This window comes from Oncorhynchus nerka, unplaced genomic scaffold (genome assembly GCF_034236695.1).
Source record: "Oncorhynchus nerka isolate Pitt River unplaced genomic scaffold, Oner_Uvic_2.0 unplaced_scaffold_898, whole genome shotgun sequence".
In the NCBI taxonomy this organism is placed as follows: Eukaryota; Metazoa; Chordata; class Actinopteri; order Salmoniformes; family Salmonidae; genus Oncorhynchus; species Oncorhynchus nerka.
Genome location: NW_027040397.1, coordinates 161532 through 185627, shown reverse-complemented (window position 1 = coordinate 185627; position 24096 = coordinate 161532). Strand labels below are relative to the sequence as shown.

General features: G+C 45.0%; 1 protein-coding gene across 1 annotated transcript in view; it reads left to right on the top strand.

The window, feature by feature from the left end:
- LOC115122736 (RING finger protein 44-like) overlaps positions 1-24096 on the top strand; it is a 49347-nt gene that overhangs the window by 975 nt on the left and 24276 nt on the right. Inside the window, 4 exon segments of the mRNA XM_065016702.1 lie at positions 9474-9658; positions 11533-11746; positions 12242-12409; positions 19930-20106. Of these exon segments, the coding sequence (XP_064872774.1) occupies positions 9552-9658; positions 11533-11746; positions 12242-12409; positions 19930-20106 (666 nt within the window). The 5' untranslated portion in view covers positions 9474-9551.

Sequence of the window (24096 nt, the reverse complement as noted above, 5' to 3'; positions counted from 1 at the left end):
ATGGGCTGCTGTGTCATTAACATTTTGAAAAAAAAATGTTTACCTTTTACTTAACTAGGCAATTCAGTTAACAAACTCGTATTTAACTGGACGATACATGCATTGCAACTTGCACATCTCGCTAGATAGCTATACGTTTTTGTATTTAGCAGATGCTTTTATCCAGAGCGACTTAGTTAGTACAGAATTATCAGTCTGATAGAAAGTTAATTACATCTTAAGTTAAAGGCCTAGTGCAGTCGAAATCCATTTTTTCCCCCGTGTTTTATCTCATATTGTACAACAGATGATGAAACTTTAACACTGTAAAAGTGTGACAAGTGTTATATATCCAGATAGTTGCGGGTTTGGATGCGCGTGAGTTTCTGCTTTCCATGGTGACATCACCATGCGGTAAATTAGACCAATAACAAAGAGTTCCAAAGCCTCTCTGCCAATAACAGCTAGTGTTCAGCTTTACCCCTCCCCATTCAGACCACTCCCAGACAGTCCTAGCAAAATTATTGTTGAGAAATAGTTGTTTACTTAAACTATTTTTGCCCATTTTTTTTAAAATGGAAATGTATTACAGTAAGGTACTAAATTGTTACCCAGAAACGAGTTGATATAATGCAGTAAGATATTCAGTCGGTATAGAAAGTCACCACTCTTTTTCAAAATGTTCACTTTTTGTTGCTTTACAGCCTGAAAGGAAAACGCATACAATCTCACTTTTTACGGCTTTATTTACACAAAGTGACCCACAATATCCCAAGTGGGATTTTTTTTTTAAAATTAATTTTAAATTAATTTTTACTCTGAAAACTAAAAGCGCCCCCAAAAATGTGCAAACATGCTGAGTTATAACCAACAACCTTCCAGATCACAAATCAAGCTAATTGGCTTCCGTCTGTGATCAATTGTAGTGACTTTGATTAGTTCAGAATAAAAGCTGCTGTTCATAGAGGAGGTGGCGCCCTTCGCCACTACGGGCGGAAAGGTACTTTCAAAACATCTACGAGACAAAGTTGTGGAAGAGGCACAAGTCAGGGGATGGATATTTAAAAGACTTTAAAGGCTTTGTTCCTCGGCGCACAGTTATGACTATTATTAATAAGTGGAAGGCGTATGGCACCACCCAGACCCTGCATAGATCAGGCTATCCCTCCACAACTGGATGACCAGGTAAGGAGGAGACTGATCAGAGAGGCTACCAAGAAGCCAATGGTGACTGAAAGAGTTTCAGGCCTTTAGGGCAAAAGACTGGTCAATGTGTGCATGTGACCGCAATATCACAAGCTGTCCACAAATCTGGCCTCTATGGGAGGGTGGCAAGAACAGGAAGAAAAAAAACACTCCTCAAAAAAAGTCATATCAAGTCTCGTTTGAAGCTTTGCCAACCAACACATTGTAGATTCCCGAGGCCAAGTGACAAAAGGTGCTGTGGTCAGACGAGACCAAAGCTTAACTTTTTGGCCTGAATGCAAAACGATATGTCTGGTGAAAACCCAATACATCTTTCTACCCAAAGAACGCCCACCCCTGCGGCGAAGGGCAGTAAAAGCACGGCGGGGGCAGCATCCTGTTGTGAGGGTGTTTCTCTTCAACAGGGACTGGAACGCTTGTCAGGATAGAAGGGAAAATGGACAGTGGGGGGGCGGATTCTTGAGGAGAACCTGCAGCCCTCTGCCAGGAAGTGGAAGATGGTTCACGTTTCAACATGACCTAAAGCAACCGTACAGTGTCTGAAGTGCAAGAAGGCGAAAGTCCTTGAGTGGCCCTAGTCAACGGGGGGCCTAAATCAATGGGATTTAGGCCCTGACCTATATCCCATTTGAGAATCTGTGGAATGACTCGAGTGCAGTCCATGAGTGGTCGCCATTCAAATTTGACTGAGCTTGAACAATTCTGCAATGGAAGAATGGGCAAATATTTCACAGTCTAGGTGTGCAAAGTTAGTAGAGACGTATTCAAAGAGACTCATGGTGGATCCACCAAGTATTAACTCAGGGGGGGGGGGGGGGGGGTGTCCACTTATCCAAATAGGGTATTTTACTGTTTGAAGTAAAAAAAACTTTTTTAAAAACTATTTCACTTGGATATTGTGGGTTACTGTGTGTAAATAAAGCTGGGAAAAGTCAGATTTGATGCGTTTTCATTTTAGGCTGTAAGGCAACAAAAGGTGAACATTTTTGAAAGGGGATGGTGGCTTTCTATACCCACTGTTTATATTACAGTAAGGTACTTCATTGTTACCCAGAAATCATTTGATACAGTGGGGCAAAAAAGTATTTAGTCAGCCACCAATTGTGCAAGTTCTCCCACTTAAAAAGATGAGAGGCCTGTAATTTTCATCATAGGTACACTTCAACTATGACAGACAAAATGAGAAAAAAAATCCAGAAAATCACATTGTAGGATTTTTATTAATTTATTTGCAAATTATGGTGGGAAATAAGTATTTGTCATATATACGCTACATGACCAAAAGTATGTGGACACTTACTCGTCGAACATCTCATTCCAAAATCATAGGCATTAATATAGATTTGGGGCCCCCCCTTTGTTGCCGCCACTCTTCTGGGAAGGCTTTCCGCTAGATGTTGGAACATTGCTGCTATAACAGCCTCCACTCTACTGGGAAGGCTTTCCACTAGATGTTGGAACATTGCTGCTATAACAGCCTCCACTCTACTGGGAAAGCTTTCCACTAGATGTTGGAACATTGCTGCTATAACAGCCTCCACTCTTCTGGGAAGGCTTTCCACTAGATGTTGGGACATTGCTGCTATAACAGCCTCCACTCTACTGGGAAGGCTTTCCACTAGATGTTGGAACATTGCTGCTATAACAGCCTCTACTCTTCTGGGAAGGCTTTCCACTAGATGTTGGAACATTGCTGCTATAACAGCCTCCACTCTTCTGGGAAAGCTTTCCACTAGATGTTGGAACATTGCTGCTATAACAGCCTCCACTCTTCTGGGAAGGCTTTCCACTAGATGTTGGAACATTGCTGCTATAACAGCCTCCACTCTTCTGGGAAGGCTTTCCACTAGATGTTGGAACATTGCTGCTATAACAGCCTCCACTCTTCTGGGAAGGCTTTCAACTAGATGTTGGAACATTGCTGCTATAACAGCCTCCACTCTCCTGGGAAGGCTTTCCACTAGATGTAGGAACATTGCTGTGATAACAGCCTCCACTCTTCTGGGAAGGCTTTCCACTAGATGTTGGAACATTGCTGCTATAACAGCCTCCACTCTCATGGGAAGGCTTTCCACTAGATGTAGGAACATTGCTGCGATAACAGCCTCCACTCTTCTGGGAAGGCTTTCCACTAGATGTTGGAACAATGCTGCTATAACAGCCTCCACTCTTCTGGGAAGACTTTCCACTAGATGTAGGAACATTGCTGCTATAACAGCCTCCACTCTACTGGGAAGGCTTTCCACTAGATGTAGGAACATTGCTGCTATAACAGCCTCCACTCTACTGGGAAGGCTTTCCACTAGGTGTTGGAACATTGCTGTGGGGACTTGCTTCCATTCAGCCACAAACATTAGTGAGGTCGACCACTGGTGTTGGGTGATTAGGCCTGGCTCGCAGTCCGCATTCCAATTCATCTCAAAGGTGTTCAATGGAGTTGAGGTCAGGGATCTGTGCAGTCCAGTCATGTTCTTCCACACTGATTTTGACAAACCATTTCTGTATAGACTTCGCTTTGGGCGGCAGGGTAGCCTAGTGGTTAGAGTGTTGGACTAGTAACCGAAAGGTTGCAAGTTCAAATCCCCGAGCTGACAAGGTACAAATCTGTCGTTCTGTCCCTGAACAGGCAGTTAACCCACTGTTCCTAGGCAGTCATTGAAAATAAGAATTTGTTCTTAACTGACTTGCCTAGTTAAATAAAGGTAAAAAAAAAAATTGATGCCTCCACCATTGTTATTCTGAAACCGGAAAGGGCTTTCCCCAAACTGTTGCCACAAAGTTGGAAGCACAGAATAATCTAGAATGTCATTGTATGCTATAGCGTTAGGATTTCCTTTCACTGTAACTAAGGGGCCTAGCTCCAACCATGAAAAAACGCTCCAGACCGTTATTCATCCACCAAACTTTACAGTTAGCACTATGCCAAATCCAGATTCGTCCGTCGGACTGCCAGATGGTGAAGTGTGATTCAAGAGAAGACGATTCCACTGTTCCAATGGTGGCTGAGCTTTACACCACTCCAGCCGATGCTTGGCATTGCGCATGGTGATCATAGGCTTGTGTGCGACCTGCTCAGCCATGGAAACCCATTTAAGGAAGCTCCCGACAAACAGTTATTGTGCTGACATTGCTTCCAGAGGCATTTTGGAGCTCGGTAGTGAGTGTTGCAACTGAGGACAGATGATTATTTGTGCTTCAGCACTCAGCGGTACTGTTCTGTTAGCTTGTGTGGCCTGCCACTTTGCCACAGAGCCGTTGTTGCTCCTATACGTTTCCATATCTTGTTATTTTATTTGACCTTTTATTTAACTAGGCAAGTCGGTTAAGAACAAATTCTTATTTACAATGACGGCCTAGGAACAGTGGGTTAACTGCGTTGTTCAGGTACAGAACGACAGATTTTTACCTTGTCAGCTCGGGGATTCGATCTAGCAACCTTTCGGTTACTAATTCAACGCTCTAACCACTAGGCTACCTGCCTCTAACCACTAGGCTACCTGCCTCTAACCGCTAGGCTACCTGCCTGCCTCTAACCACTAGGCTACCTGCCTCTAACCACTAGGCTACCTGCCTCTAACCACTAGGCTACCCTGTGGACCGACCCTACAGTCTAACCACTAGGCTACCTGCCTCTAACCACTAGGCTACCCTGCGGACCCTACACTCTAACCACTAGGCTACCTGCCTCTAACCACTAGGCTACCTGCCTCTAACCACTAGGCTACCTGCCTCTAACCACTAACCACTAGGCTACCTGCCTCTAACTACCTGCCGCCCCTACACTAACCACTAGGCTACCCTGCGGACCCTACACCTGCCTCTAACCACTAGGCTACCTGCCTCTAACCACTAGGCTACCTGCCTCTAACCACTAGGCTACCTGCTCTCCCTTATTCAGACCCCTTCCCCTTTCCCACATTTCGTTACATTACAGCTCTATTCTAAAATGGATGAAATCAAAATTCTTTTGTCACACAATACTCATTATGACAAAGCGAAAACAGGTTTTTTAGATTTTTGTTTTGCAATTGTATTAAAAAAGAAACAGATTACTTATGTAAATAAGTATTCAAACCCTTCGCTATGAGACTCTAAATTGAGCTCAGGTGCATCTGGTTTCCATTGATCATCCTTGATGTTTCTACAACTTGGAGTCCACCTGTGCTAAATTCAATTGATTGGTCATGATTTGGAAAGGCACACACACCTGTCTTTATTAGTTCCCAATGTCGACAGTGCATGTCAGAGCAAAAACCAAGCCGTGAGGTTGAAGGAATTGTCCGTAGCGTTCCCGAGACCGGATTGTGTCGAGGCACAGATCTGGGGAAGGATACTAAAACATTTCTGAAGCATTGAAGGTCCCTTAGAACACAGTGGCCTCCATCATTCTTAAATGGAAGAAGTTTGGAACCACCAAGACTCTTCCGGGAGCTGGTCATCCGGCCAAACTGCGCAATCGGGGGAGAAGGGCCTTGGTCAGGGAGGTGACTAAGAACCCAATGGTCAATCTGACAGAGCTCCAGAGTTCCTCTGTGGAGATGGTTGTCCTTCTGGAAGGTTCTCCCATCTCTTTAGCACTCCACCAATCAGTCCTTTTATGGTTGAGTGGCCAGACAGAAGCCACTCCTCAGTGAAAGGCAGCCCGCTTGGAGTTTGCCAAAAGGCACCTAAAGGACTCTGACCATGAGAAACTAAATTCTCTGGTCTGATGAAACCAATATTGAACTCTTTAGCCTGAATGCCAAGCGTCACGTCAGGAGGAAACATGGCACCATCCCTACAGTGTAGAATGGTGGTAGCAGCATCGTGCTGTGGGGATGTTTTTCAGTGGCAGGGACTGGAGGAGACTATTCATGGGAAAGAGCAAAGAACATCTCTGGAGAGACCTGAAAATAGCTGTGCAGCGACGCTCCCCATACATCCTGACTGCACCTGCAGAGAAGAATGGGAGAAACTCCCCAAATACAGGTGTGCCAAGCTTGTAGTGTCATAGCCAAGAAGACTGGAGGCTGTTATTGCTAGGTGCTTCAACAAAGTACTGAGTAAAGGGTCTGAATACTTATGTAAATGTGATATATATATATTTTAATATACATTTGCAAAAAAATTGCTTTGTCATCATGGTGTATTTTGTGTATAAATAAATTCAATCAATTTTAGAATAAGGTTGTAACGTAACAAAATGTAAAAAGTCAAGAATAGTTTTCGAATGCACCGTATAGTTAATACATTTTCAAATCAACCTCAGTTTTGAATCGCCATTAAAGTACGTCCTGGGATTAACTATGATTTTCTATGCAGAAAAAAATCCTTACCTTCTAACGACTCCTGTATCCCTTGTGAGCATCATAGAGCAAAACCTCTAGCTCAGCCCCCATCAATCACACAGACTAATGGTTCGTTTTTGTATTTGTATTTATTATGGATCCCCATTAGTTCCTGACAAAGCAGCAGCTACTCCTCCTGGGGTCCAGCAAAAATTAAGGTAGTTTATACAATTTTTAAAAACTTTTTTAAATACATTCACAGATTTCACAACACACTGTGTGCCCTCGGGCCCCTACTCCACCACTACCACATATCTACAGTACTAAATCCATGTGTGTGTATAGTGCGTATGTTATTGTATGAGTGTGTGTGTACGCCAATGTCTGCCAATGTTTGTGTTGCTTCACAGTCCCCGCTGTTTCAGTTACTTGATGTGGAATAGAGTTCCATTTAGTCGTGGCTCTATGTAGTACTGTGGAATAGAGTTCCATGTAGTCATGGCTCTATGTAGTACTGTGGAATAGAGTTCCATGTAGTCATAGCTCTATGTAGTACTGTGGAATAGAGTTCCATGTAGTCATGGCTCTATGTAGTACTGTGGAATAGAGTTCCATGTAGTCATGGCTCTATGTAGTACTGTGGAATAGAGTTCCATGTAGTCATGGCTCTATGTAGTACTGTGGAATAGAGTTCCATGTAGTCATGGCTCTATGTAGTACTGTGGAATAGAGTTCCATGTAGTCATGGCTCTATGTAGTACTGTGGAATAGAGTTCCATGTAGTCATGGCTCTATGTAGTACTGTGGAATAGAGTTCCATGTAGTCATGGCTCTCTGTAGTAATGTGGAATAGAGTTCCATGTAGTCATGGCTCTATGTAGTACTGTGTGCCTCCCATAGTCTGCTTAAGGACTGTGAAGAGACCTCTGGTGGCATGTCTTGTGGGGTATGCATGGGTGTCTAAGCTGTGTGCTAGTCATTTAAACAGACCTCTGGTAGCATGTCTTGTGGGGTATGCATGGGTGTCCGAGCTGTGTGCCAGTAGTTTAAACAGACAGCTCGGTGCATTAATGTCAATACCTCTGACTTCATCACTACTTGTATTTATTAATCTCTCCTCCACTTTCAGCCAGGAGAGATTGACATGCATATTAGTAATATTAGCTCTCTGTGCAGATCCAGGGGCCAGCCGTGCTTTCCTGTTCTGAGCCAATTGCAATTTTCCTAAGTCCTCTTTTGTGGCACCTGACCACACGATTGAACAGTAGTCAAGGTGCAACAAAACTAGGGCCTGTAGGACCTGCCTTGTTGACAGTGTGTTGTTAACAAGGCAGAGCATCGCTTTATTATAGACAGACTGCTCCCTATCTTAGCTACTACTGCATCAAAATGTTTTGACCATGACCGTTTACAATCCAGGGTTACACCAAGCAGTTTAGTCATTTCAACTTGCTCAATTTCCATATTATTTATTACAAGATTTAGTTGAGGTTTAGGGTTTGTGAGTGTTTTGTTCCAAATACAATGCTCTTAGTTTTAGAAATATTTAGGGCTAACTAATTCCTTGCCACCCACTCTGAAACTAACTGCAGCTCTTTGTTGAGTGTTGCAGTCATTTCAGTCGCTGTAGTAGCTGACGTGTATAGTGTTGAGTCATCCGCATACATAGACACATTGGCTTTACTTAGTCAGTGGCATGTCATTAGTAAAATAAAATAAAAAGCAAGGGGCCTAAACAGCTACCCTGGGGAATTCCTGATTATAACTGGATTATATTTGATATGATGCAGCTAAAGAACACCCTCTGAGCTCTGTTACAGGTAACTCTTTATCCACATTATAGCAGGGGGTATAAAGCCATAACACATCTGTTTTTCCAGCAGCAGACTCTGATCGATAATGTCAAAAGCTGCACTGAAGTCTAACAAAACAGCCCCCACAATCATTTTATCATCAATTTCTCTCAGCCAATCATCAGTCATTTGTGTAAGTACTGGACTTGTTTCATGTCCTTCCCTATAAGCGTGCTGAAATTCTGTTGTCAATTTGTTTACTGTAAAATAGCATTGTATCTGGTCAAAGACACATTTTTCCCCAGAGGTTTACTAAGGGTTGGTAACAGGCTGATTGGTCGGCTATTTGAGCCAGTAAAGAGGGCTTTACTATTCTTAGGTAGCGGAATGACTTTAGCTTCCCTCCAGGCCTGAGGGCACACACTTTCTAGTAGGCTTAAATGTAAGATGTGGCAAATAGGAGTGGGAATATTGTCTGCTATTATCCTCAGTAATATTCCATCTAGATTGTCAGACCCGTCTGGCTTGTCATTGTTGACAGACAACAATAACTTTTGACCAGGGCCTGTAGGGTAGTGTACTATATAGGGAGAATGGTGCTAGGGCCTGTAGGGTAGTGTACTATATAGGGAGAATGGTGCCAGGGCATGTAGGGTAGTGTACTATATAGGGAGAATGGTGCCAGGGCCTGTAGGGTAGTGTACTATATAGGGAGAATGGTGCCAGGGCCTGTAGGGTAGTGTACTATATAGGGAGAATGGTGCCAGGGCCTGTAGGGTAGTGTACTATATAGGGAGAATGGTGCCAGGGCCTGTAGGGTAGTGTACTATATAGGGAGAATGGTGCTAGGGCCTGTAGGGTAGTGTACTATATAGGGAGAATGGTGCCAGGGCCTGTAGGGTAGTGTACTATATAGGGAGAATGGTGCCAGGGCCTGTAGGGTAGTGTACTATATAGGGAGAATGGTGCCAGGGCCTGTAGGGTAGTGTACTATATAGGGAGAATGGTGCCAGGGCCTGTAGGGTAGTGTACTATATGGGAGAATGGTGCTAGGGCCTGTAGGGTAGTGTACTATATAGGGAGAATGGTGCCAGGGCCTGTAGGGTAGTGTACTATATAGGGAGAATGGTGCTAGGGCCTGTAGGGTAGTGTACTATATAGGGAGAATGGTGCCGTGTGGTGCTAGTGAAGTGTGGTTAAGTTAGTTTTAATGGTGTTTCATTTTCAGGGTAAAGACAGAGGTTAGACGCCACAAGTGCCTCCAGCACCCCTGCTCTCCTTTTCGTCGGTCCCCACGACGTCACCAATGCGACCATGGGAAATAGCAGTGACTAGGCGGCCACCGACAGCCCCCTTGAACCAGAGGAGGTTCCTAGGAGAGCCCTGCAACACCCCAGTGCACCTCAGGAGAAGGTGAATAGTACTCCCTTCAGTACTTGGATATGTTCCAAATGGCACCCTATATAGTACACTACCTTATAAGCCCTGGTCAAAAGTAGTGCACTATAAAGGGAATAGGTTGCCATTTTGGGAAGCGGAGACCTTTTTTTGTTTAATCAACTGTCATCGTGCGATGACGGGCCATCTATCCTGAGGTTTCCTGTATAGTGTGTTCTGGTCTACTACATACGGTTTTGGAATCATTTGTGCTGTATTCAAGAACCAAATGCCCAAACAGCACTTATTTGAATGTATTTGATACACTATTTTCCCAGTTTACATGAACTGAAGAATAGCTTAAGTAGTCTTAAGTACAGTTGAAGTCAGAAGTTTACAGACACTTAGGTTGGGGTCATTAAAACTCGTTTTTCAACCACCCACAATTTTTTTGTTAACAAACTAGAGTTTTGGCAAGTCGGTTAGGACATCTACTTTGTGCATGACACAAGTAATTTTTCCAACAATTGTTTACAGACAGATTATTTCACTTATAATTCACTGTATCACAATTCCAGTGGGTCAGAAGTTTACATACACTAAGGTTACTGTGCCTGTGAACAGCTTGGAAAATTCCAGAAAATTCCATCATGGCTTTAGAAGCTTCTGATAGGCTAATTGACATCATTTGAGTCCATTGGAGGTGTACCTGTGTATGTATTTCAAATCCTACCTTCAAACTCAGTGCCTCTTTGCTTGACATCATGGGAAAATCAAAATAAATCAACAAAGACCTTTAGACCTCTACAAGTCTGGTTTGTCCTTGGGAAAAATTTCCAAACGCCTGAAAGTACCATGTTCATCTGTACAAACAATAGTATGCAACTATAAACACCATGGGACCACATCAATTAGGAAGTTAAAGCTTGGTCGCAAATGGGTCTTCCAAATGGACAATGACCCCAAGCATACTTCCAAAGTTGTGGCAAAATGACTTAAGGACAACAAAGTCGAGGTATTGGAGTGGCCGTCACAAAGCCCTGACCTCAATCCTATAGAAAATTTGTTGGCAGAACTGAAAAGAGTGTGCGAGCAAGGAGGCCTACAAACCTGATTCAGTTACACCAGCTCTGTCAGGAGGAATGGGCCAAAACTCACCCAACTTATTGTGGGAAGCTTGTGGAAGGTTACCCAAAACGTTTTACCCGAGTCAAACAATTTAAAGGCAAAGCTACCAAATACTAATTGAGTGTATGTAAACTTCTGACCCACTGGGAATGTGATGAAAGAAATAAAAGCTGAAATAAATTATTCTCTACTATTATTCTGACATTTCACATTCTTAAAATAAAGTGGTGATCCTAACTGACCTAAGACGGGAAATTGTTTCTTGGATGAATTGTGAAAAAAAAAACTGATTTTTAAATATATTTGGCTCAGGTGGATGTAAAGTTCCGACTTCAACTGTACATCCTAACCGGATCGTGTTAATTGTCAGATATCACCTGTTACTGTCGGATCTAGAAGCATAAACATTTCACTACACTCGCAGTAACATCTGCTAACCACGTGTATGAGACCAATGCAATACTATTAAAGGGTGATGCAGTTAATTTCTGTCTATAAGAGAGATGCACGGTGTTCTTGATGTTTCATGCTTACGTGTGGTTCCGGAACAAAAAAATACGAAAAGGCGACCTTTGGATTCTAGCTGTTGTTTTCGGGAACCTTTTCCCCCCCACTAAACATCTCTAACTTGTAATGTTCATAACGTTTTTTTTTAAATGTAAAAAAAACTAAACAAAACAACATTACTTTTAAAGGCAATCTAAGTATACCCTAAACAGAATGTCATACAATGCATGGTATGCCTGTTGTATCATGGATGTGCTACCTTGATGTTCCTGCAGCCTGCCAGTGACACGACAGTGGGGGAGTCGAGACCGACCGGTCGTACTGCACGACTCCTCGCTCCAGGATGAGAACTTCCACCACCCTCTCTTCTCCCAGCAACATCAGCAGGTTCTTTTAGATGAGGCCAGACAGTACAGCCGCATGCTCCACCCTGCCGCACACCCACCTCGGCATCAACAGACCCCCATCATGGTGGAGCTACACGACCAGGTGCGTAGGTACACGACCAGGTGCGTAGGTACACGACCAGGTGCGTAGGTACACGACCAGGTGCGTAGGTACACGACCAGGTGCGTAGCTACACGACCAGGTGCGTAGCTACACGACCAGGTGCGTAGGTACACGACCAGGTGCGTAGGTACACGACCAGGTGCGTAGCTACACGACCAGGTGCGTAGCTACACGACCAGGTGCGTAGCTACACACCGCTGTAGTAGTGGGGAACTGAAGATTAAAAAGGTGATGTCCCGGATGGGCCTCAGGCCCCTTTTTCATTACTATCACAGTGTATGTTGTAGTCTAGCTAATTTGAAATTCACGCTGGGTTAAGATCAGGGCCGGATGTGGGGGTATTTATGCCGTCCATTAGGTTCTATGGTACCGTGAGCTTTTTGGAGAAAGAACCGATGTGATACGCAGAACAGTCTTCAAAATTAGACTTAAAAAAAAAAAGGTCTGAATTACTGTTTTCTCTCTTGTACCAAGATGCACCAGGAATCCGTTCCGATCTCTTACACTGTTACCACGGTGACGACGCACGGTTTCCCCATCCACACCGGGCAACCTCTCCCAGGGTGCAACAGTCAGCAGCTCCCAGCATGCTCGGTAATGTTCAGCGGACAGCTCTCTCTGCTCTGCTGCCTTCCTCCTCCTGTGAGTTTGAAAAGGAAGAGCTGGAATGTCAGTGACGTCCATGTCAGCAACCCACCAACACCCTGTTGATACACCCTGTTAATACACCATGTTAACACACCATACCCACTGTTGATACACCATACCCACTGTTGATACACCATACCCACTGTTGATACACCATACCCACTGTTGATACACCATACCCACTGTTGATACACCCTGTTAACACACCATACCCACTGTTGATACACCTCTTCCTACACACCATACCCACTGTTGATACACCATACCCACTGTTGATACACCATACCCACTGTTAACACACCATACCCACTGTTGATACACCATACCCACTGTTGATACACCATACCCACTGTTGATACACCATACCCACTGTTGATACACCATACCCACTGTTGATACACCATACCCACTGTTGATACACCATACCCACTGTTGACACACCATACCCACTGTTGACACACCATACCCACTGTTGACACACCATACCCACTGTTGACACACCATACCCACTGTTGATACACCATACCCACTGTTGATACACCATACCCACTGTTGATACACCATACCCACTGTTGATACACCATACCCACTGTTGACACACCATACCCACTGTTGACACACCATACCCACTGTTGACACACCATACCCACTGTTGACACACCATACCCACTGTTGACACACCATACCCACTGTTGATACACCATACCCACTGTTGATACACCATACCCACTGTTGATACACCATACCCACTGTTGATACACCATACCCACTGTTGATACACCATACCCACTGTTGATACACCATACCCACTGTTGATACACCTCTTCCTACACACCATACCCACTGTTGATACACCTCTTCCTACTGTTAACACACCATACCCACTGTTGATACACCTCTTCCTACTGTTAACACACCATACCCACTGTTGATACACCTCTTCCTACTGTTAACACACCATACCCACTGTTGATACACCATACCCACTGTTAACACCTCTTCCTACTGTTAACACACCTCTTCCCACTGTTGATACACCATACCCACTGTTAACACACCTCTTCCGACTGTTGATACACCATACCCACTGTTGATACACCATACCCACTGTTAACACACCTCTTCCTACTGTTGACACACCATACCCACTGTTGATACACCATACCCACTGTTGATACACCATACCCACTGTTGACACACCATACCCACTGTTGATACACCATGCCCACTGTTGATACACCATACCCACTGTTGATACACCATACCCACTGTTGATACACCATACCCACTGTTGACACACCATACCCACTGTTGACACACCATACCCACTGTTGATACACCTCTTCCTACTGTTGATACACCTCTTCCTACTGTTGATACACCTCTTCCTACTGTTGATACCTCTTCCTACTGTTAACACACCATACCCACTGTGGATACACCTCTTCCCACTGTTGATACACCACTTCCTACTGTTAACACACCATACCCACTGTTAATACACCACTTCCTACTGTTAATACACCACTTCCTACTGTTGATACACCATACCCACTGTTGATACACCATACCCACTGTTGATACACCATACCCACTGTTGATACACCATACCCACTGTTGATACACCACTTCCTACAGTTAACGCACCATACCCACTGTTCATACACCTCTTCCTACGCACCATACCCACTGTTAACACACCTCTTCCTACTGTTAACACACCTCTTCCTACTGTTAACACACCTCTTCCTACTGTTAACACACCTCTTCCTACTGTTAACACACCTCTTCCTACTGTTAACACACCTCTTCCTACTGTTAACACACCTCTTCCTACTGTTAACACACCTCTTCCTACTGTTAACACACCTCTTCCTACTGTTAACGCACCATACCCACTGTTGATACACCATACCCACTGTTGATACACCTCTTCCTACGCACCATACCCACTGTTGATACACCTCTTCCTACACACCATACCCACTGTTGATACACCATACCCACTGTTGATACACCATACCCACTGTTGATACACCTCTTCCCACTGTTGATACACCTCTTCCTACTGTTAACACACCTCTTCCTACTGTTAACACACCTCTTCCTACTGTTAACGCACCATACCCACTGTTGACACACCTCTTCCTACGCACCATACCCACTGTTGATACACCTCTTCCCACTGTTGACACACCTCTTCCTACTGTTAACACACCTCTTCCTACTGTTAACACACCTCTTCCTACTGTTAACACACCTCTTCCTACTGTTAACACACCTCTTCCTACTGTTAACACACCTCTTCCTACACACCATTCCCACTGTTAACACACCTCTTCCTACACACCATACCCACTGTTGATACACCTCTTCCTACTGTTAACACACCTCTTCCTACTGTTAACACACCTCTTCCTACTGTTAACACACCTCTTCCTACTGTTAACGCACCATACCCACTGTTGATACACCATACCCACTGTTGATACACCTCTTCCTACGCACCATACCCACTGTTGATACACCTCTTCCTACACACCATACCCACTGTTGATACACCATACCCACTGTTGATACACCATACCCACTGTTGATACACCTCTTCCCACTGTTGATACACCTCTTCCTACTGTTAACACACCTCTTCCTACTGTTAACACACCTCTTCCTACTGTTAACACACCTCTTCCTACTGTTAACGCACCATACCCACTGTTGATACACCTCTTCCTACGCACCATACCCACTGTTGATACACCTCTTCCCACTGTTGATACACCTCTTCCTACTGTTGACACACCTCTTCCTACTGTTAACACACCTCTTCCTACTGTTAACACACCTCTTCCTACTGTTAACACACCTCTTCCTACTGTTAACACACCTCTTCCTACTGTTAACACACCTCTTCCTACTGTTAACACACCTCTTCCTACTGTTGATACACCATACCCACTGTTGATACACCATACCCACTGTTGACACACCATACCCACTGTTGATACACCATACCCACTGTTGATACTTCTCTTCCTACTGTTAACACACCTCTTCCTACACACCATTCCCACTGTTAACACACCTCTTCCTACACACCATACCCACTGTTGATACACCTCTTCCTACTGTTAACTCACCTCTTCCTACTGTTAACACACCTCTTCCTACTGTTAACGCACCATACCCACTGTTGATACACCATACCCACTGTTGATACACCATACCCACTGTTGATACACCTCTTCCTACGCACCATACCCACTGTTGATACACCTCTTCCTACACACCATACCCACTGTTGATACACCATACCCACTGTTGATACACCATACCCACTGTTGATACACCTCTTCCCACTGTTGATACACCTCTTCCTACTGTTAACACACCTCTTCCTACTGTTAACACACCTCTTCCTACTGTTAACGCACCATACCCACTGTTGATACACCTCTTCCTACGCACCATACCCACTGTTGATACACCTCTTCCCACTGTTGATACACCTCTTCCTACTGTTAACACACCTCTTCCTACTGTTAACACACCTCTTCCTACTGTTAACACACCTCTTCCTACTGTTGATACACCATACCCACTGTTGATACACCATACCCACTGTTGACACACCATACCCACTGTTGATACACCATACCCACTGTTGATACTTCTCTTCCTACTGTTAACACACCATACCCACTGTTGATACACCATACCCACTGTTGATACACCATACCCACTGTTGATACTTCTCTTCCTACTGTTAACACACCATACCCACTGTTGATACACCATACCCACTGTTGATACACCTCTTCCTACTGTTGATACACCTCTTCCCACTGTTGATACACCTCTTCCTACTGTTAACACACCATACCCACTGTTAATACACCTCTTCCTACCATACCCACTGTTGATACACCTCTTCCTACGCACCATACCCACTGTTAATACACCTCTTCCTACCATACCCACTGTTGATACACCATACCCACTGTTGATACACCTCTTCCTACACACCATACCCACTGTTAATACACCTCTTCCTACCATACCCACTGTTAATACACCTCTTCCTACTGTTGATACACCATACCCACTGTTGATACACCTCTTCCTACTGTTAATACACCATACCCACTGTTGATACACCTCTTCCTACTGTTGATACACCATACCACTGTTGATACACCATACCCACTGTTGATACACCATACCCACTGTTGATACACCTCTTCCTACCCACCATACCCACTGTTGATACACCACTTCCTACTGTTGATACACCATACCCACTGTTGATACACCTCTTCCTACCCACCATACATACTGTTGATACACCTCTTCCTACACACCATATCCACTGTTGATACACCTCTTCCTACACACCATACCCACTGTTGACACACCTCTTCCTACACACCATACCCACTGTTAATACACCTCTTCCTACCATACCCACTGTTGATACACCACTTCCTACTGTTAACAGACCTCTTCCTACTGTTGATACACCATACCCACTGTTGATACACCATACCCACTGTTGATACACCATACCCACTGTTGATACACCATACCTACTGTTGATACACCATACCCACTGTTGATACACCATACCCACTGTTGATACACCATACCCACTGTTGATACACCATACCCACTGTTGATACACCATACCCACTGTTGATACACCATACCCACTGTTGACACACCATACCCACTGTTGACACACCATACCCACTGTTGACACACCATACCCACTGTTGACACACCATACCCACTGTTGACACACCATACCCACTGTTGACACACCATACCCACTGTTGATACACCTCTTCCTACACACCATACCCACTGTTGATACACCACTTCCTACACACCATACCCACTGTTGACACACCATACCCACTGTTGACACACCATACCCACTGTTGATACACCATACCCACTGTTGATACACCATACCCACTGTTGATACACCATACCCACTGTTGACACACCATACCCACTGTTGACACACCATACCTACTGTTGACACACCATACCTACTGTTGATACACCATACCCACTGTTGATACACCATACCCACTGTTGATACACCTCTTCCTACACACCATACCCACTGTTAACACACCTCTTCCTACACACCATACCCACTGTTAACACACCATACCCACTGTTAACACACCATACCCACTGTTGACACACCATACCCACTGTTGACACACCATACCCACTGTTGACACACCATACCCACTGTTGACACACCATACTCACTGTTAACACACCTCTTCCTACACACCATACCCACTGTTAACACACCTCTTCCTACACACCATACCCACTGTTAACACACCATACCCACTGTTAACACACCATACCCACTGTTGACACACCATACCCACTGTTGACACACCATACCCACTGTTGACACACCTCTTCCTACACACCATACCCACTGTTGATACACCTCTTCCTACACACCATACCCACTGTTGATACACCTCTTCCTACACACCATACCCACTGTTAACACACCATACCCACTGTTGACACACCATACCCACTGTTGACACACCATACCCACTGTTAACACACCTCTTCCTACACACCATACCCACTGTTGACACACCATACCCACTGTTGACACACCATACCCACTGTTGACACACCATACCCACTGTTGACACACCATACCCACTGTTGACACACCATACCCACTGTTGACACACCATACCCACTGTTGACTCACCTCTTCCTACACACCATACCCATTGTTAATACACCTCTTCCTACCATACCCACTGTTGATACACCTCTTCCTACACACCATACCCACTGTTAATACACCTCTTCCTACCATACCCACGGTTGATACACCACTTCCTACTGTTATCACACCTCTTCCTACTGTTGATACACCATACCCACTGTTAATACACCATACCCACTGTTGATACACCATACCCACTGTTGATACACCATACCCACTGTTGATACACCATACCCACTGTTGATACACCATACCCACTGTTGATACACCATACCCACTGTTGATACACCATACCCACTGTTGATACACCATACCCACTGTTGATACACCATACCCACTGTTGATACACCATACCCACTGTTGATACACCATACCCACTGTTGATACACCACTTCCTACTGTTAACACACCTCTTCCTACTGTTGATACACCATACCCACTGTTGACACACCATACCCACTGTTAACACACCATACCCACTGTTGACACACCATACCCACTGTTGATACACCACTTCCTACTGTTAACACACCTCTTCCTACACACCATACCCATTGTTAATACACCTCTTCCTACACACCATACCCACTGTTGATACACCTCTTCCTACACACCATACCCACTGTTGATACACCTCTTCCTACACACCATACCCACTGTTGACACACCATACCACTACAGTCGTGCTCCCTGTCGATGTAGCACCCCTACCAACACACCATACCACTACAGTCGTGCTCCCTGTCGATGTAGCACCCCTACCAACACACCATACCACTACAGTCGTGCTCCCTGTCGATGTAGCACCCCTACCAACACACCATACCACTACAGTCGTGCTCCCTGTCGATGTAGCACCCCTACCAACACACCATACCACTACAGTCGTGCTCCTGTCGATGTAGCACCCTACCAACACACCATACCACTACAGTCGTGCTCCCTGTCGATGTAGCACCCTACCAACACACCATACCACTACAGTCGTGCTCCCTGTCGATGTAGCACCCTACCAACACACCATACCACTACAGTCGTGCTCCCTGTCGATGTAGCACCCCTACCAACACACCATACCACTACAGTCGTGCTCCCTGTCGATGTAGCACCCCTACCAACACACCATACCACTACAGTCGTGCTCCCTGTCGATGTAGCACCCCTACCAACACACCATACCACTACAGTCGTGCTCCCTGTCGATGTAGCACCCCTACCAACACTGCTTCTTTCTCATGCTGTTTAGCAGCACATCATTGCATCTGTGCTGTGGACATATTCACTCCTGCTCAGGTGTTTGTGTAGAGTAAAGGATTGGCCATATTTGGCTGGTAATACTCATAGAACCGACAAGGTCAACATCTGTCGTTCTGCCCCCTGAACAGGCAGGCAACCCACCGTTCTCCGGGAGGCCGTCATTGTAAATAAGAATTTGTTCTTAAACTGACTTGCCTCGTTAAATAAAGGTTAAATAAGACAAAAATAATAATAATATATATTTTATTTTATATTTTTATTTTAAAGGTTAAATAAAATAAACAAATGTAATAAAACATTTATAGATTGCTTATAATCCATATTTTCTTATTGCTTTGACTTATGTAGAATTGGTTTCTTGAGGTACGGCCCTGCCAGTCTTGTTCTGTATGGTGAAACACTGTTTATTACTAATCATTTTGTTTTTAACAGTGTGTTCTGTCTGGTTTTTTTCTCTCTCTCTCTATTTTTCTAGCTCATCCAAGCCTGTACAATGCAGCATTTGCCAGTGTCTTACCAAGCTTTCCCACCCCTGATCTCCAGCGAACATTTTATATTGCACCCCAACCCCCCGGGGCCGCCACCCCACCAGCCTCCTCACCTTACTCCTCTCAGCCAGTTCCTCCCTCTCCAGAGGCAGCACCCACGCATGGTGAGTACCTCCGTCTAAGTCCCAAATGGCTCCCTCCACCCTATATAGTGCACTACTTTAGACCAGAGCCCTATTCCCTATATAGTGCACTACTTTAGACCAGGGCCCTATTCCCTATATAGCGCACTACTTTAGACCAGGGCCCTGTTCCCTATATAGCGCACTACTTTAGACCAGGGCCCTATTCCCTATATAGCGCACTACTTTAGACCAGGGCCCTATTCCCTATATAGCGCACTACTTAAGACCAGGGCCCTATTCCCTATATAGTGCACTACTTCAGACCAGGGCCCTATTCCCTATATAGCGCACTACTTTAGACCAGGGCCCTATTCCCTATATAGCGCACTACTTCAGACCAGGGCCCTATTCCCTATATAGTGCACTACTTTAGACCAGGGCCCTATTCCCTATATAGTGCACTACTTTAGACCAGGGCCCTATTCCCTATATAGCGCACTACTTTAGACCAGGGCCCTATTCCCTATATAGCGCACTACTTTAGACCAGGGTCCTATTCCCTATATAGTGCACTACTTTAGACCAGGGCCCTATTCCCTATATAGTGCACTACTTTAGACCAGGGCCCTATTCCCTATATAGTGCACTACTTCAGACCAGGGCCCTATTCCCTATATAGTGCACTACTTTAGACCAGGGCCCTATTCCCTATATAGTGCACTACTTTAGACCAGGGCCCTATTCCCTATATAGTGCACTACTTTAGACCAGGGCCCTATTCCCTATATAGTGCACTACTTTAGACCAGGGCCCTATTCCCTATATAGTGCACTACTTTAGACCAGGGCCCTATTCCCTATATAGTGCACTACTTCAGACCAGGGCCCTATTCCCTATATAGTGCACTACTTCAGACCAGGGCCCTATGGGGTTCTGGTCAAAAGTAATAATCAATTATTACACTTTTATAGCGCTATTCATTACATTAAAAAAATCTCAAAGCGCAAAACAATACATGTCATTTAGAAAAACCAACATGATTTTAAAATTTTATTGAAGCTTTATTTAACCAGGCAAGTCAGTTAAGAACAAATTCTTATTTTCAATGACGGCCTACAGTGGGTTAACTGCAGAACGACAGATTTGTACCTTGTCAGCTCAGGGGTTTGAACTTGCAACCTTCCGGTTACTAGTCGAATGCTCTAACCACTAGGCTACCCTGCCGCCCCAAGTTAAGATCATGGCTTGAGTGGTCGTCTGAGGGAGGTGGTCAAGTAGGGAAAGTCCGGGGGCAGGGAGGCGGCACGGTCTCTTCAAGGTGTCTCGTTTTCTCTGGCTTTTCCATAGTAGGAGCTCAACCACTGCAGATATGCATCTGGTTGTCACAGATACCTTAAAAGAAAAGTAGTGGGGTGGATCAGGAAACCAGTCGGTATCTCCTATGACCACCGTTTGCCTCATGCAGAGCGACTCCTTCGCATAGAGTTGATTAGGCTGTTGATTGTGGCCTGTGGAATGTTGTTCCCACTCTTCAATTGCTGTGCAAAGTTACTGGATATTGGCGGGAGCTGGAACACGCTGTCGTGCACGTCGATCCAGAGCATCCCGAACATGCTCAATGTGTAACACGTCTGGTGTGTATTCAGGCCGTGAAAGAACTGGGACATTTTCAGCTACCAGGAATTGTGACATGGGGCCGTGCATTATAAATGCTAAAACATGAGGTGATGGCGGTGGATGAATGGCTCGACAATGGGCCTCAGCATCTCGTCACGGGATCTCTGTGCATTCAAATTGCCATCGATAAAATGCAGTTGTTTGTTGTCCGTAGCTTATGCCTGTCCATACCATAACCCCACCACCACCACGGGGCACTCTGTTCACAACATTGACATCAGCAAACTGCTCGCCCACGCGATGCCATGCACGCTGTCGGCCATCTGCCTGGTACAGTTGAAACCGGGATTAATCCTTGAGGCGCGCTCACTTCTCCAGCATGCCGGTGGCAATCGAAGGTGATCATTTTACCCCACCGAAGTGGGTTACAACGTCGAACTGCAGTAAGGCCATGACCCTGGTGAGGACGACGAACACATAGATGAGCATCCCTGACACGGTTTCTGACAGTTACTGAAGAAATTCTTCAGTTGTGCAAACCCACAGTTTCATCAGCTGTCCGGGTGGCTCGTCTCAGACGATCCCGCAGGTGAAGAAGCCGGATGTGGAGGTCCTGGTGTAGCGTGGTTACACGAGGTCTGCGGCTGTGAGGCCAGTTGGATGTACCGCCAACTTCTCTAAAACGATGTTGGAGACGGCTTATGGTAGAGAAATTAACTTTAAATTCTCTGGCAACTGCTCTGGTGGACATTCCTTCAGTCAACATGCCAATTGCAACGCTCCCTCAACTTGAGACATCTGTGGCATTGTGTTGTGACAAAACTGCACATTTAAGTGGCCCCAGCACAAGGTGCATCTGTGTAATGATCATGCTGTTTAATCAGCTTCTTGATAGGCCACACCTGTCAGGTGGATGGATTATCTTGACAAAGGAGAAAAGCTCACTAACAGGGATGTAAACAAATTTGTGCACAAAGTGTATTAAGCTTTGTGCGTATGGAGCATTTCTGGGATTTTAAAAATGTAATCTCATGTAACATGAGACTAACACTTGCGTTGACATTAATGGAGGGTTGATGTGAAAAAAACAGATCAGGATTGACTGGGGGGGTGACCTTTTAGGTTTGTTTGTCACCATTGGCCTCGTGGTGAAATTCCTGAGCGGTTTCCTTCCTCTCCGGCAACTGAGTTAGGGGGACGCCTGTGTCTTTGTAGTGACTTGGTGTATTGATACACCATCCAATGTGTAATATCTTCACCATGCTCAAAGGGATATTCAATGTCTGCTTTTAATTTTTTTTTTTTTATGCATATACCAATAAGTGCCACTCTTTGCAAGGCATTGGAAAACCTCCCTGGTCTTTGTGGTTGAATCTGTGTTGGGATATTCACTACTTGATTGAGGGTCCTTACAGATAATTGTATGTGTGGGGGTACAGAGATTGTTGCACACAGTGAGTCCATGCAACTTATTTTGTGACTTGTTAAGCACATTTTTACCCCTAAACATATTAAGACTTGCTACAGCAAAGGGGGTTTGAATAATTATTGACTCAAGACATTTCATTTTTATTTGTAATTCATTTTTAAAAAAGTTTCTAAAAACATAATTCCACTTTGACATTGTGGGATATTGCGTGTAGGCCAGTGACACATCTCATTTTAATAAATGTTAAATTGAGGCTACAGCACAACATTTGGTAAAAGTCAAGGGGTGTGAATACTTTCCTGAAGGCACTGTATGTCTATTACAACTTCTACATACTTTCTATCAAGTTGGAGACGTTCGAGAGCGTTTTGCCTGATGTAAGGAATAGGCTTTGTGACGGGACCCCTGTCCGTTACAAATAACATTTAGAAGTACGCCTCACGTACACATACACAGTAGTTGATTGGGGACAGCGAGGAAGCCAGGTAGTCATGAGGCATGGTGCTAGGGCTGAGTGAGTGAGTGAGTGAGTGAGAGTTAAATTCACACAGGAGAAATACTCCAGATATAACAGACTGACCCTAGCCCCCCGACGCATAAATACTGGAGGCTGAGGCAGGAGGGGTCGGGACGATACCCCCGGACAGGGCCAACCAGGCAGGATATAACCCCACCCACTTTGCCAAAGCACAGCCCCCACACCACTAGAGGGATATCTTCAACCACCAACTTACCATCCTGAGACAAGGCCGAGTATAGCCCACGAAGATCTCCACGGCACAACCCAGGGAGGGGCGCCAACCCGGACAGGAAGATCATGTCAGTGACTCAACCCACTCAGGTGACGCAACCCTCCCAGGGACGGCATGAAAGAGCACCAGTAAGCCAGTGCCTCAGCCCCTGTAATAGGGTTAGAGGCAGAGAATCCCAGTGGAGAGAGGGGAACCGGCCAGGCAGAGACAGCAAGGGCGGTTCGTTGCTCC